Source organism: Cyanistes caeruleus, chromosome 10 (genome assembly GCF_971803275.1).
Source record: "Cyanistes caeruleus chromosome 10, bCyaCae1.hap1.1, whole genome shotgun sequence".
Lineage (NCBI taxonomy): Eukaryota > Metazoa > Chordata > Aves > Passeriformes > Paridae > Cyanistes > Cyanistes caeruleus.
This window is the reverse complement of record NC_141710.1, coordinates 15,982,387-15,997,010: the sequence shown is the minus strand read 5'-3', so window position 1 is coordinate 15,997,010 and position 14,624 is coordinate 15,982,387. Positions and strand designations below refer to the sequence as shown.

The window sequence follows — 14,624 nt, the reverse complement described above, 5'->3', positions numbered from 1 at the left end:
GGGGGGTCCTGAGGCTCCGCTGTCACCGCCGCGCTCCCGCCAGGCCCGGCCCAGCCCCGTCCGCCCGCCCGCGGCGCGGCAGGACCATGTCGGCCACGGACGAGCGGGCCAAGGAGATCCTCCGCGGCTTCAAGCTGTATCCTCCGTGCGGGGGCCGTGAGGCGGCGCGGGGGGCGCAGGGATCGCCGCCCCGCTGTGGCGAGGCCCCTGGGGCGGGAGGGGGGTTGCTATGGCAACGCGGTTCTCAATGGCACCGCACTCCGGCGGTGGCGGGAGGGTCTCTCAGGGCTGGGACCGGCCCGGAGCCGGCTGGGGCGGGGGGACGGGGAAGGAGGCCCCGTGACGCCGGGACCGGGGTCCCGTCCCTGCTTAGCGGGGTGCCGTGGATGGCGGGGTCTCCGCGGCCAAAGTCCCTGGCAGGGTGGCGGCGGCCACCGCCCCTCTGGCCCCTGCCCGGCGCTGAGAGAGGCTGGGCCGGGGGCGGCCCCGGGCAGCAGGAGCCCCCCACCCGCAGCGAGGACAGCTTACAGAGGGCAGGTGAAATAGCTCTGCGCCAGGAGGACCTGATCCCTTTCCCTCCGGCCTGCGCTTAAGCACCTCTTCTTGGGAAGGAAATGCCTGGTCGTCAGGTCCAGGAGCAACTAAACACCTTGTTTCTTGTCATACCGTGAGGTACCGGCACATGTGTTGGTCGTGCAGTGTCTTTTATTGTTGACGTATTCTGCGTGTAAATGCCTTTCTGTGCAGCTCGTTTAAAAACTTTAAATGTTGTGGCTTTCAAAAAGCATTCTGATTTTATGCCTGTGGTACCTGGATGTGTATTTAAAGCTGATGAAATGAGATAGATCTGAGCTCAGAAGAGAGGCGAGAGCCTTTGTTCACCTTCCAAATCAGGATTTCAGCAAAGTAGAGAAAGGCTCAACCAAAAGGCCCATGTTCAAACTAATAGTGTGAGAAACAGAGTAGCTTTATTTTACATATGGTATATTTTAATGAAGTAAATTCCTCTAAGCTTAGAAGGCAGATGCAAGCTTGCTATCTTGACCTTTAGACATCAGAATATTGTTGTGAGTTGGTTTACATTTATTTTTTTACAATAAAAAGGACAGAAGTGAAGGAAATATCTTGATCAAAACCAATTATTTCTAAACAGGGTGGTGGGGATTTTTTGTTCTGTGAGATGTTCATAATCTCTATGCCAGCTGTAGCAGGATCTGATTTTCTAGGTTGGATTTAGACAGATAGCTTTTATCAAACTATAAGCAGATGCTTCTCTTAACTTTTTATAGAATCATTGCAGTCTCCCCCAGCTGTTACTACTGCATCTGGTTTCTTCGCTTCTGTGCTGATGCTATTGACATTTCTTTGTATTTATGAAGATGTAGTATTTTAGCTGTCAAAACATAAATTAAAAACATTTTGTGCTGGCAATTAGAAAAAGAATAAGCTTCTGACAAGACCAGACTAAGCTGTTGGTAGAAGTGAGAAGTGCCTTGAAAGTTAAGCCTAGGGAGCAAACTTTTGAGTGCTTTTTGCATGTGTTTGTACATAGTCTTTATTGGATAGCAGAATTTACCTAAAGGCCTTTGTCCAACTTTCAATGAAATGCTTTTTGTTGTTTGCTATCTTAAAGAGCAAATGTTTTTTGCTCTTTGAGAGGAAGGATGTCAGACAACAAACTGTGATCTCAAGCAGCCAGAGCATGGACAAGAAGCTTTATTAGAAGCACTCAGCAGTTTGTGTTGAAGTGTCTAAAGTCTAGTCTTCCTTTGTTTGTCCTTGTAAAAAAAAAAATAAAATTACTTCTGACAGGACAGTTTAAGCCAAAATCTGGGCTGCACTTCTCCAAAAAACGTGTTAGAGTACATTGATAGTTGCCATAGGGGCCGTCTAGTACAAAGTCTGACAAACAGGAAAGTCTGGAGAAGCATTTCATAACTGAAACTTTTAGCAAGTTGAAATAGTTGAAAAACGTCTATGTTGCCTTTGGTAAACCAGAAGAGAGGCTGAGCAGACATTCCTCATTTGTGAGGAAGCCTTGAGACACCACACCATCCCCACAGGAAACTGCTCATGCCCAGCTGTAACCACGCTCCCTGCAAGGGAGACATCAGCTCAAACTTCCTATCCCTTGTCCAAGGGCAGGTATCTGCTCCAGAGACAATTGCAGTTCAGAGATGCTTTATCTTCCACACACCCTATTGCTGCATGTACTCAATTAATAGAAAGAAAGAGAGAAATGTGTTCTGAAAAACTGTTCAGTTCATACTTTTAAGTACCTGGAAACTTTCTCCTCTGCTCCCACAAGGGAGGGAGTTCAACTCCACCAACTTAAGCAGATCCTGCAACCTTGGCACTTGAACTGAACTTGCTTTTAACGCAAGAGAGGAGCATGGCATTGTACCCAGGGGCTGTGTGCAAGGGATTCTTGGGAAGCAAGAACAGTTGCTAGGGCCAGAAGCATCAGGAAGGAAGGAGGCTTCCAAAATAATCCCTAATTTTAACATGACAGCAGACACTCTAGCTGGAAGTCCAGTTCACATTGAGAAATCAGTTTCCTCAAACAATCCTGTTTACTTGTGGTTCCTGAGAAGGGGTTAATTACAAGCTTTTCTACTCATTGAGGCATGCTGGATGATTTGGGCATGTGGAAATTAAATTATAGCCTAAATCCACCCTCTAATTTCAATGCAAAGATAGGTTTTCCTTCCTCTATGACACTAGTGCAGAAACATGCTGTGACTAATGTCCCAAAATTCAAGCCAGGAACATTTATTCCCTCTTCTCATGGATTTTGCTATTTTAAAAATATTAAAACCAAGGGCAATATATTTGATGCTTGCAGGAAAACAAGAATATTATACTTTATTACACTTCTCCTAAGATTTTTTATGGCAGCAGTTAAAATTGAACACAACAGTTCAGTAAATATGGTGCAGACAAATTTTGAAAGCAGACAACAAACACTTAGAGCTTGTCACTTGTTGAGGGACAATATTTGCTAACAGAGCTTGTGTGTGTGTTTATCAACAAACTGTTTTGAGGGCACTTGCCTGAGCAGCAGTTGTTACACCCAACATATCTACAGGTAGTTTAGTGCTATGAAAACTCACTTGTTTGGCTGTAAGCAGCATCAGTTGGTAACTGAAGATTCATTTGTGTGAAGTATTAGCCAAGTCTTGTCTCTGCAAGTATTTATGCACATCTGGTCCTGTGGTCTCAAATGCATGAAATTAGATTATGCCTTTGTGTTTTTTTCCTCTGGAAGACGGGACAGTTACTCTCTCAAGCTACAGAAGGGCATTTTACTTGACTCTCACCCTTTCAACACATTCTTCAAGTCTTGTTCTGTCATTTTGTCTCTAATCTGTACTATTAAATGTATGTATTTAGTATATTTTATGAAAAGAAAGTAACACCAGTGATGTACTTCCCCAGCAGTCAAAGTTCAGGGTTGTTTTATTTTGATGGCTCCCCCCACAACAACTTGCTTAACAATTTGTGGGTTGCCTCTTTACCTTTGTTCTGAGATCAACTAGCAGAGAATTGTTTTTTCAAAACACACTAGAAAAAGGACCCTGTAGATAGTTACCCTGTTGAGTTTGGTTTGCCAGCATTTGGAAAGCATCTGTGCTGTAGATTAGAAATATCCAGTCATAGTTTGCAACAGCAAATTCACATCCAACTCTTGAGAGGCCACAGTCCAACTTCTTTAATCAGTTCTTTTTGTGAGGTTTCAGTCAGAACAGCAAGGAGGAAAACCCAAGTGAACTGGTTGATTCTCCTAGGATGGTTAAAGTGCCATGTCTTGCCTCTCAACGCAGGAGTAAGGGCATTTGCTTTCTATTTTAAATATTACAAGTCAAACAAGATATCACCTATTTATTTGCTTCTGTACAGAGAAGTCTTATCAAAATCTCTGTAGTATTATTTGTCCTGTAGCTGTGTATCAGTTTAGGACATGAACATCAGTTTTCCATGAACTTAATTTTAAGGCTGTGCAGTAGCCTATTTTTCAGAAGTCTCCTAAAACAAGGTAATAGAGTGAACATAAGCAGGAAGAGACAATATTAACTGGCACTATTAACTCCAAAACAACTAGAGTTATGAAACTTGTGTTTGTGGTCAGTGTAAACAAACATCTGTAGCTCAAGCACTCCAACACTTGCTGGCAAAACTTCTCATGTGAAAGACTGACCTGCTTTTCTACAGTACTCAAAGCTCCCTGTGCAGCATCTTCCTAGCTCCCAGAGCTTTTTCCAGCTTTATTCTCACCATTGTTTTTCTTCCTAGGAAGTCTTTCTAGCAGAGCATTATCCTCTTTGAAAGATGGGTATAGCTGTAGTGAAAATGTAGTTATACCAGAATCACTAGGAGTATCTATGAACTTTATACTACTCCGCAGACAGGGAAACTTCCACATCCAACTTCAGCCTGGTCTGCTGTACTCACAGGAACTGAAGTCAATTACAGTCTTGTCCATCAATTCCTAGAATAGTCACTGAAGTTTTGAACTAGTTTGATGCAGCATTCCAAAGTTGAGAAATCTTGTAAGCAACACTGAAATAAGTTTCCAATTTCATTGCTAGGCTGGTAGGTGTTTGGCAGCCTATTAATTAGCAATGCTTACCTGCTGCAGTGTTTACAAAACTAACAGGGTAGCAGCTTTAATTGGCTTAAAGATTCCCCTTTGTTTTGAGGTTTCCTCTGTGCACTTCCTCAGATCTCACTCTGTTAGACTTCTTGCAATGGAATAGAAAGATGAACCATCAAATTCATGGATTAAAAGGAGGCACTGGCCAGCCAAAACAAGGAACAGGACTTCCCAGAAGCTGAGACATATACTCTGTAGAGACCCAAAACAGAACTTGCACATAGCTTGCTCTAATGCAATTTCAAAACACCCTAGAAAACATGAGTTTGTTCTGCCTCATCCAGGTTTCTGGTTTTTTTTAACCCTCTTACCTTTTACAAAACTTAAAATACTTTACAAGCAAGAGTTGTCCACATCCCCAGTTAGTCTGACTGGAACAAGTTCCCACCCCGGCAGCATTGAGAGACCTTTGTTTCAGAGAACAGAGTTTCACACAGAAGCTTTACGCAGGTTGTAGTTGGTAGTTGAATGTCATGGTACCTGTACCTTCCATATCAGAATTATTTCCAGCATTGACAGAAGTTCTGCACTGTGCAATGATCTCTAGTTCTGGCATGCTAAACACACTCATCATATTTCTTATGACTGAGTTATAAGGCACACCTGCAAATAAAGCAAGAGCAGTTTTACCAGGTTTGATTTTACCTGTCTGGTTCCCGAGTGAACACCAAAACTTCATGTCCTCCTCATGTTAACTTTCATTGAAAAAAGTGTAAATATTTAACTATGGTTAGCCTGAGATTTGCATTAACTTGATATCTGAGCTACAGTCAGTTGTCTACTTGTCAGATTTAATGCAATCCCTGTGTAGTGTTGGAAGTGGGGGTTTATGCCCAGGACAATGGAAGGGGCATCACAGGATACAAATGAGTTGCCAGGTGCCACAGAGAATACATCTGACATCAGCTTAAGAGTGGAAGTTGACATTGGAGTTCAGGTTTTTCTTTTTCATCTACAATATTGCTTTAGTACTTTGTAGTTACAAATTTATATCTATGATTTATCCTTTGATCTCTCCAAAGCCTACCTATCCAGCATTTTGCTGGAATTATGGTTTCAGTATTTTTAATTCTTGTTTAGTGCCAACCTAATAAAATACTTAAAATAATGCAGTTGTCATTAGTAAAATTATATCCCCTAGTTTCCTTTGTATCATATTAAGATATCAATTACTCTTTGCATCCTTGGAAGTCATTGGTGCCTTATGCTTCAGCTGTTGTTACAGTATTTGAATTTCCACAGAGCAGAAGATAGTAATTTAATCCATCAAGTGAGAACTGGTAGAGCTTCTTCCCCCTCCCACCCCCTGCATCTTCACAGCCAACATATAGGATAAAAGCCAAGCTTACACGGATATAGAGAAGAGAAGAGGTATTCAAAAACCAGCAGATACTGTTCAGAGGAGGGTTTTTTAATATAGGTATCTGATGTGGCTCTTGTGTCTCTGGCAAAAAAAGTTTTCTGTTAGCTAAAGCAGCCTTAGTGTGGAAGCTGATTTGACTTGGTCTTACATGTTTATCTCTGAATTTAGGCTGATCTCAGAAAGAATGTTGAGTCAAAGTTTTACTCAAAATTTATAAAATAGCAGGCTACCGTATATCTTACATTTGTGTAAAATAAGCCTCTTCTGTTTCTCTCAGTAGGGAAATTAAGGCAACTTGAGCTCAGAGTCTCCATTAAAGATAAACCAGTGCTTTGCTTACATCTAGTGATCAGTGTTTGTATAGAAGTAGGAGATACGCTACATTCCCAGGTACAGAGAACAAGCAGAAAACATCATGCTCTATTAAGGGCCACATGGCAACATTTTGTCCTTTTTTTCCCTGCATGTTAGTACCACAGAGTTTATTAAATTTAGTTATTTAAGCAAATGAAAGGTGATTTTTGCACACCTGTTGTTCTCACATCTTAAGGAACACATCATATGTTTATTCTAGATGTGCAATAAACTGCAGTAGCGAGCACAGAATATTAAAAGCTTTTCTCAAATGCTGCCTTTTTGTCCTGAGATTACGCCAGGAGCACGCAGAGAAGCAGGTTTGTCATCTGTGTAGCATCACTCCCCAAGTAGTTTGAGCAGGTGAGTAGTTTGATCCCCATACACTCGTTGGGCACTACTGTGAGGTTTCCAAAGCCATTTGGCCTCATGCCCAAGCAGACACAGTAAGGACTATTGGGAGGCTCTGTCTGGAAGACACCTGACAGCAGCCAAGGTTCTCTTAGGAACCAGATCTCAACTGCACATTGCTAAATTCTTGACAGCCAGGATTTTCAGTTGTGATTATGAATTTGAGATTCCATTGTCATATTTCTCCTGAACAGAATTCTCACTGTGACAGAAATGTTATGTATAGAAGAGACTTAAAGGAAACAGTATCAGATTAGTTCAGTCATGAGTGAGCCTTTGAGTTGATTATGTACATGACTAGAATTTCATGCAGCATTCTTCTGGAAGAATGGCAGGCTTAGGTAAAAGGAGAAAGAAGAAGAATGATTTTTTTTTTTTCAGTCAGTATTTTGGGATAGCAGTGCACAAAAGAATAGTGTTATTAAATTTATCTTGTATTGAAAGGATTGTAACTAACTAGGAGCAATAGTCTTCTATTAGAGATTGAGAGTGCAGGGCATTATACTTTGTAATTCTGCAGAGGACTATTTATATGAGTTGCTCTGTATGCTACACTGTACATAACCTTCATCTACTCTGTAGCAAGTCAGAAGCTTATTTAGTCCTTGGGATAGCTAATTATATACATCTTTTCATATTTGTCAAGAAAGCAGGGAAGAAGATCATATACTTTACTCACCAATGAAGGCAGACTGCCTGCATGCCACTTTCCTCCTCTTCACATGACATAATTTAAGTTTTTTGAGAAGGAAGGCTAGACATGCTTGGAATCAAGAGTTCATCTTATGTTTTAAGTGTCAGAAACTTCTGATCAGGGACAGCCTGCTAAGGAAGCAGAGAATTAATGTCAAGTCAGCTTGGTTTGAAAGGTCAAAGGAAATTGTATTTTAGGAGGCAGTAAAAAAGCTGTCTATTTGCATGGCTTTAAATAAAAATTTTGTGTATGGGAAAATTCTTACAGAAACCCTCGCTAAGGGGGACCTAGTTTTGATTCAAGTGCTGGCATGAACTGTTGCCAACTCTCCTTACGAGAGTTCTGCAACACCCTCAATTGCTCTTGAAGGAAGAGTTTGCAGAGAGAGAAGGTAGAGGAGTGATCACTGTCCCCATTGATATACTGCCATGTGGTGAAATAGACCAACCCATCTGGAAACTGGACACCAAGAAATATGTACCAGCCTTTAACACAGGTGGATCTTCTAAAGGTACTTTAAACATTTCACTTCCATCTTAACTCTTTTGAGTTAGTGTATTAGAATACTGGCCTGTTGTTACAGTCCAGCTTAAGATTTCACCATTTCTTAGTAAAGTTACTTCCTTTCTCAGAAGCTGAAGTAAAGAGGTAAAAAGTTCTTCTGTTTGTTATTTTGCTTGAATCTTAGTAGACTTAAAATAAAGTTTAAAAACAGCTCAGTCCAGGAAGTGGCATCCTGCTTCTGAGCAAAGAGGACATCCAAAAATATCTGCATTCTTTCTGCTCCATGCTTCTGTCACAGCAGCTGTACAGAGCATGGGTTACCATCCCCACCTCCTTGTTGCCTCTTTTTCAGAGTCAGTAGTCAATCTGCTCAGATGAGCCCTGCAGCCTCCTGCATGCTGGCTTAAGTAACTTCAGCAACAGGCTAAGGAGCAGGACCTGTGCTGGTTGACAGTTTTACCAACAGCTCAGCTATTCAATTTGAGGGAGAAAGTAAGAAGCAGCTAGGGAGGGCTGTAAGCAGAGTCCTCTCCAGCCACTGCTGCTGTTGGATGTTATGCCCACAGCCTCAGATCAGTTGAGCTCAATGCAGCCTCTTGATGTGTTTTCCAACACTCAGCACCACCTTACCTGACAAGGCTTCTCACATACCATGTTTAGTTATCCAACACCAATTCTTAAAACCTAGCTTACCATTATTAGTTGTGCATTTTAGCTTCAAATTGGTAAGTCTGTGGTCACATAATTTCTTTTAAGAGAAATGCATTTGAGATGACCTCAGTAAGGTAGTAATTTTCTCTTTGCCCTTGACCTCTGCAAGAAATCTTCAGCATTATTGTGCTGTGTAACAACTTACTGCCTGGTCACCAGACAAAGTCACAAACAGGGTCTGGAACCATGCAGCAAGTGCTATTAGAGGCTCTATTCTCTGCAGCTCTCAATGAACCAGACAGAGGAAATCATTGGCTGAAAACCCCATGCAGCCTTTGAGAGCAAATGCATGTTGTTTTTAAATACTCTTTCCAGAAAGAGACAGAGAAGCCAGTAAATTTCTCAATCCAGTTTGGGCCATTCATTTATGGAACCCTCATTAATCTACAAGACATCGTTACAATTGTATTGTTGCCATAAAAACACAGTATTTAAACAGCTCCAGAAAAGGATTCTTTTATGTGCTTCCCCCTCTAATTCCTTCTAAGGGAACTGCATTATACTACTACCATACTGACCTTAAGGATTAGTTTCATAAGAATTAAGAAACACTGGCTCCCTGGTTTTCCACATATCTTCCACTTCATCACTAGAATAAGTTCCTTTCCTCTCACCACTGGCAATCCCTCCATGACCACCTTCTCCCTCCCTACACTAATTAGAGGGGCAGTATTAACTACTCTACTAATTAATTAATTAGCACAAACCTCTACTGCTGATCCCCAGCCATACTGCCCTCTTTAAGGTTCTCATATAACTACAGCCCTACCAGTGGCCAGCTGAAAATATTTCACAGTTCATGATGGTTTCTTGCATCTGTTTTCCCTGATAAAGCAGTACCTTGTTTTCCTCTTAGTAATATTGTATACCTCATTCCTAATGTTGCCAGTTCTGAAATAGCAGGTGCAGGGAATGAAGCAGTAGACTGTTTGGAAAGGTGCAAATTCAAATAAAAAAGGACTATATTTTAATGTAGGCACACCTGTAAAGGGTGCAGCTAATGGCAGTTTTTCAGCTTTTTGTGTCTAACTTCACATTAGCATTCACCTTAACATGAATGCTTATGAAGTCCGCACTTTAAAACACCAAAATCATATTTTATAAACATATTTGTATCCTCTGTAAGTCTAGCTTTCCAGGGAGTAAATTTTATTTTCATGTTGTTAATACCTATATTCAAGGAATCAACTTTTGAATTACAGCTAATTGTAGTTATACATTCTGTCTTTCTTCACAGCAGAAATAAGATATTCCACTGCTTGAGCTAAAAATATATATTAATAGTTTTTTATTGAAATTGCAAAAATCTGATTTGATATATTCTGAAAATTTAACATACAGCTACAAGCACATTAAAGTAATAAAATTTACACCTTATTATAAACATAACTGTAGATTTTATTAATAGTGAAAGCTGTAAGAGGTGCTTGGAAGCAGAGTAGAGTAATAGAGGTCATTGCTTTTTTTGTCATTTCAGTGGAGGTTTCGTTACTCTGTCCCCACCATAATGTGGTTTTTTTCTGAATTCCACTGCATGCTAAAGCAGAGAGATCCTGGTTTGGGCACAGATCCTCCATCTTCCAGATCATGGTGATCCTAGTGACACGCTCGGAGGTTCACATCCGTGTAGGTCATGTTACTGGAGCTGTAGAGGTTGATCATAGTACAGCATTCAGAACAAAATCATTTTGGTGAGGAGGTATTTTACCTCCTCTCAGCTGGTTTGGAACTGAATTGTTTCCTTGTACTTCTTGTGTTTTGCTGTAGTGCTTTTCCAAAGTCTGTCTCTCGTTTCAGACTGCTGTACTGTTGAACACTGTGTAAAATGTTGGGATGGTTAAATTGTCAAATCACTAGTCCACTCTGCCATTTGAAGCACTTCTCATATTCTGGAGATTCCAAAAAAAGAATAGTATTTCTGATATCGAGTCCTTGGTTTTTGAGAGTTCTGCTTCAATCTGCATAAATCCCCCTTTATTCCTCCTCTCTGCATCCGCTTTCAGCAGCCTCTGGTCCATTTACAAGATTAGTTTTCTCCTGCAACTGTCAATCATTCCCTCCTGACTGTATTTTCATTTTGCTTTCATTCTCCACTTGGTCTTCATGCTCTGAGTTTTCCTCCCTTCCTTGGAAGAGACAAGATAATGAACTTGTTTTCCTTGAATAATCGTAGTCCTGTCAGTTTTAAGTGGAAAACCAAAAATTGTTTGATGCTGTATGGCAGCATGTGTTCCTGCCTGCATAGTACTCCAGAGATAAAACCACTTTAGTGTCTCAGATCCATGACTTTTCTTTCTCTTATCCATTAAATAACTGTATCTGATTCTCACTTTGGTCTTGTCCTCTGAGTCTAGAGGGCCACTGACATCCATCTAAGTATTCACATCCCTACTGACTCCCTCAGCTTGGCATTGAGGGTGTTCGTAATAATTTTCTGCCTGGAAAAACAGGGTAACTGGCAGTGAGGATGCTCTTGTTTAGTCAACTCTTCTGGCTGTGGGGGATGTACAGTTTGCAAGGATGCCCACTTCTCATGCAGACATAGTCCAAGTTAAAAAAAAAAAACCAAGCAAAAATGAAGTATTTGTAGCTCCAGTGACATTCAGGCCAACACTATCCACAGGGAGTGTATATCCAAGGAACCATTTAAGCTAATGCCAGGAAAAGTGTGGCTTGTTCCTCTGCTGTGCTGTGTCAGCAAATAGGAGACTGGCATTTGTCATTGTGGAGTTTATGAAAGTGCTTGTTGTAGCTGTTTCTCTGGCTGATTTGAATTTTTATTTTGTTTATTAGGTGTAGATTGTGAGTGCCAGGGCTAAATGCTGTTTTATATGAAATCTCAATAAGATTAAATCCCCTTGCCATTCCGTAATTAATTTCAAGGATACTGTGTTGTTTTCCCAGAGAACTTGTGGTGATCTCTAGGTGCATTCCTGGTTACACAACATCTCTGGATTGAAACAGTGAGGGATGTGGTCTGTATGAAATATTGTGGGGCAGTTAAAGGTTGCAGAGCAACCTCAGAAAAGCATAAATCACCTTTAGGAGAACTGAGTGACTTCTGCTCTACCAATTCCAGCATCACATTCCTGCCAGCACAGATCCACTGGGCACAGCTGGGAGACTGAACAAAACAGCAGATCTGTGTTCAGCCAATATTACTTCTGCTGCAGTAGTTAGTTTTCACTCTTGTCATAAACATAAACCCTTAAAGACTAACTACCAGATATACTGCAGCAGTAGCACGTGTCCCCTGAAGGTTGCAACTGGCATTTGCTTTAAAAGCTGTGTAAAGATCTTTTTGGGATATCATTCATTTTTGTCTTTTTCCAGCATTACTTGTGAGAAAGGGCAAATGAGCCCACCTGGAAAAAGAAGTTCAATTGTCTGGCCTATTTTTCTGAATAGCACACAGAGCTGTAATCTCACCTTGAGGGAATACACACCATCTTTATGCCAAATGGCTTGGGCAATATGGAATTTGTTGGTGCCAGGAGTTCTTGAAGGGATGTAGCTCCACAGTGTAAATGTACTGCACTGGATAAAGCCCAGTCTGTACTCTTCTTCCCAGTGTCAAAGAAGAGGTGTCTATGCTTTTTCTATGTAGACTAGAAAAAGCTCTAGTCTAGGTAAAACCACATTGTTCATATGCTTAAAATTTACCCCAGTTTAACCATTTCTGCTTGATTTCCCCACTGTGCATACCTTTATCCCTGGGTGAATGTGTCTGGTTCCAAGTCACTTCAAAGCTTTGGAATTGGATTCTTGGAGAATAAAAATATTCAGGCAAAGGTTAAATAAGGGATAGTTAGCTCAACTCTAAATTCACTTTGTGCATTAATCTGGATTGACTCGAGTGTAGTGACAAATTCCCAGTTAATTCAGTTGCCAGAGAAAGGTACTGTTTAAAAATTAACATTGTGTTGAAAAGGTGTTCAGTAAGGGGAATTCAGACAGAATCAGTGTGTGAATGCAAGAGAAATCCAGTGCTTGACCTTTTATTCCTACTTCCTCTTGAGACTGCCAACAAGAATCTCTTCAGTGCTCCCTTTGCAGTTGATTTTGGTGGTGTGAACACCTGCCTTTTAACAATTAGAATAAAACTCATAAACTCATTTCCTGGAAGGCAGGAGCTATCAGATGTAATGACTGCAGGCTTTATTGATCTGATGGGGAGGATTTGGAGTGGTAGCACACAGCCTGAAGTTTCTATGCCTAAAAAAAAATCCCTGAGTCCCTGAAGTCCTTTGTGCAAATGAATTTTTCCTCTTTTACTGACCTCTCTGAAGTTGAGACATGTCTGTCTGAAGACTGAGCTACAGATTTTCCCTGAATGTTTTTACAAAGACTTTTTCAATAGTGATTTTTTTGCTTTGTTCTGTATAGGTGGAAGCCCCACTTGATAGCAACACTGAAATCTCCCCTGGCCTAGTTTCTGTTCTCAGCAGCACAAGTTAAAGTGTTCTCTAGAATGCAGTTTTATTTCTGTTTTTTCCTGATTCCCTGGAAGAGCAAGAAACCAAACAAAAGCAACTTCATATCAGAAATGCAAAAAGTCCAGGGTAGAACTTTCTCTGTAGGGACAACTTTCTGTCCTTCATGTAAAAGACATCGATGAACAGCTCTTGATACGAAAGATGCCTCCTTTCATGTACCAAACATTCACTACTTACATAAGATTGTTGGAGAACAATGAAGTATCATTTGAATCCCTTAAAATGATGTCTCTTGAAGACTTCTGTGGTAGCTGCAGTTGCTTGTATATCCAGAGTTAAGGATCTGCCCTCCTGTGCATGGAGGGGTGTTTAAAGGGCAGCTCAGAACAGGATCTCTCCCCAGTAATAGTGCAATGTGCTTGTAGCCTCTTCCAGTCTTTAAGCAGGTATGCAGAAGTAAGAAGTATTTTAAATGTACAAAACCTGTAATGCTTGATTCTGCCCTGGCCAGTCTTTGCTGAAGAAGATTTTTAAAAATCACAGTTCTTCCTGGTTGCTAAATTTGGTGTTCTGACAGTGAATTGTCTATCATCTCTATCTGTGAATTGTCATGTTTTATACGCTAAATTTGGGGGATTGTTGATTTGGGTTTTGTTTCATGAAGACTGAGAAAAAGAATTCCATTAAAAGATGGAATATACATTTGTTCTTTGTAGAATATTTTTTGCCAACAGAAATTACAATAAAATTCTTGAGTAAACAGTATCCACCTGAGAGGTAACCAAGCTAGCAGGGCTGTTGGCAGCTAAGACACTAATCACCTACTTAATGTTAATATATGGCAGTGCAGGGATGATTAATAGGAGGTTTACAAACATAGGTGTTTGGCTAATACACACATCCTGTGTGTGTGAATGACGTGATGCCATCTCTGACATTGGCAGCAGTCCAAGGAACAGTGGGAAGAACCTGATGTTGTTGAACTGCTGGACATGCAGTGGTGCCACTGTTCCATGCCTTTTTATCCTTGGAAATGGAACAAATAAATACTCTCTACAGAGAAGAAGCCCATTTGAGTTGCTTGGAATTCAGGCACAAAGAATCCAGAAGAATTTTTGCACTATTGAGAATGGCAGCCTGGTAAAATAGTGGGTTTTGAAATAAAGCTCTTTTGGATTAATAGGGGAAGCCTTTATGCAAAGTATTACTGTAATTGCAGGCTCATGTTCTGATTGCTTTATCAGGGGAGATGCATCCTCAATGGCATCTTTGTTTGTCTTACAATGGAAAGAGATAGAAAATAAGCAATTAAAGCACACTTACTGAAATGCCACAAATCTGAGCATTCAGCTATGCACTTCTAGCTAAGATTATTGGTTAGTTTTTGTATTAAAAAAAATAAAAATATTGCTGTGGTCTGTACTTGCTTTGTAGTATTGCCAGACTACTGACAAAAGAAAAATTTTCTCTTTTTGTTTCAACTATGATCTTCTTTCT

At 40.7% G+C, this 14,624-nt stretch overlaps 1 protein-coding gene and 2 long non-coding RNA genes across 4 annotated transcripts in view; 2 read left to right on the top strand and 1 right to left on the bottom strand.

Annotated features, from left to right (window-relative positions):
* The first annotated feature begins 22 nt into the window (after positions 1–22).
* The window catches only part of PDE6D (phosphodiesterase 6D), a 33,743-nt gene continuing 19,141 nt past the window's right edge, over positions 23–14,624 (top strand). The window contains exon 1 of the mRNA XM_086843970.1: positions 23–136. Within this exon, the coding sequence (XP_086700096.1) occupies positions 87–136 (50 nt within the window). The 5' untranslated portion in view covers positions 23–86. The remainder of the gene's footprint in view (positions 137–14,624) is intronic.
* Positions 2,832–9,341, bottom strand: LOC111933420 (uncharacterized). 2 transcript variants are annotated; one of them, XR_015274525.1, is made up of 4 exons: positions 9,210–9,341; positions 7,462–7,607; positions 4,966–5,257; positions 2,832–4,846 (listed from the first exon to the last, which is right to left on the bottom strand). It is a non-coding gene; the product is annotated as an uncharacterized LOC111933420 (long non-coding RNA). The 2 variants fall into 2 exon arrangements; XR_015274526.1 differs by having other exon boundaries at positions 7,462–7,604.
* Positions 6,592–14,532, top strand: LOC111933421 (uncharacterized). Its single transcript, XR_002866694.2, has 3 exons — positions 6,592–6,734; positions 7,846–7,987; positions 10,169–14,532. It is a non-coding gene; the product is annotated as an uncharacterized LOC111933421 (long non-coding RNA).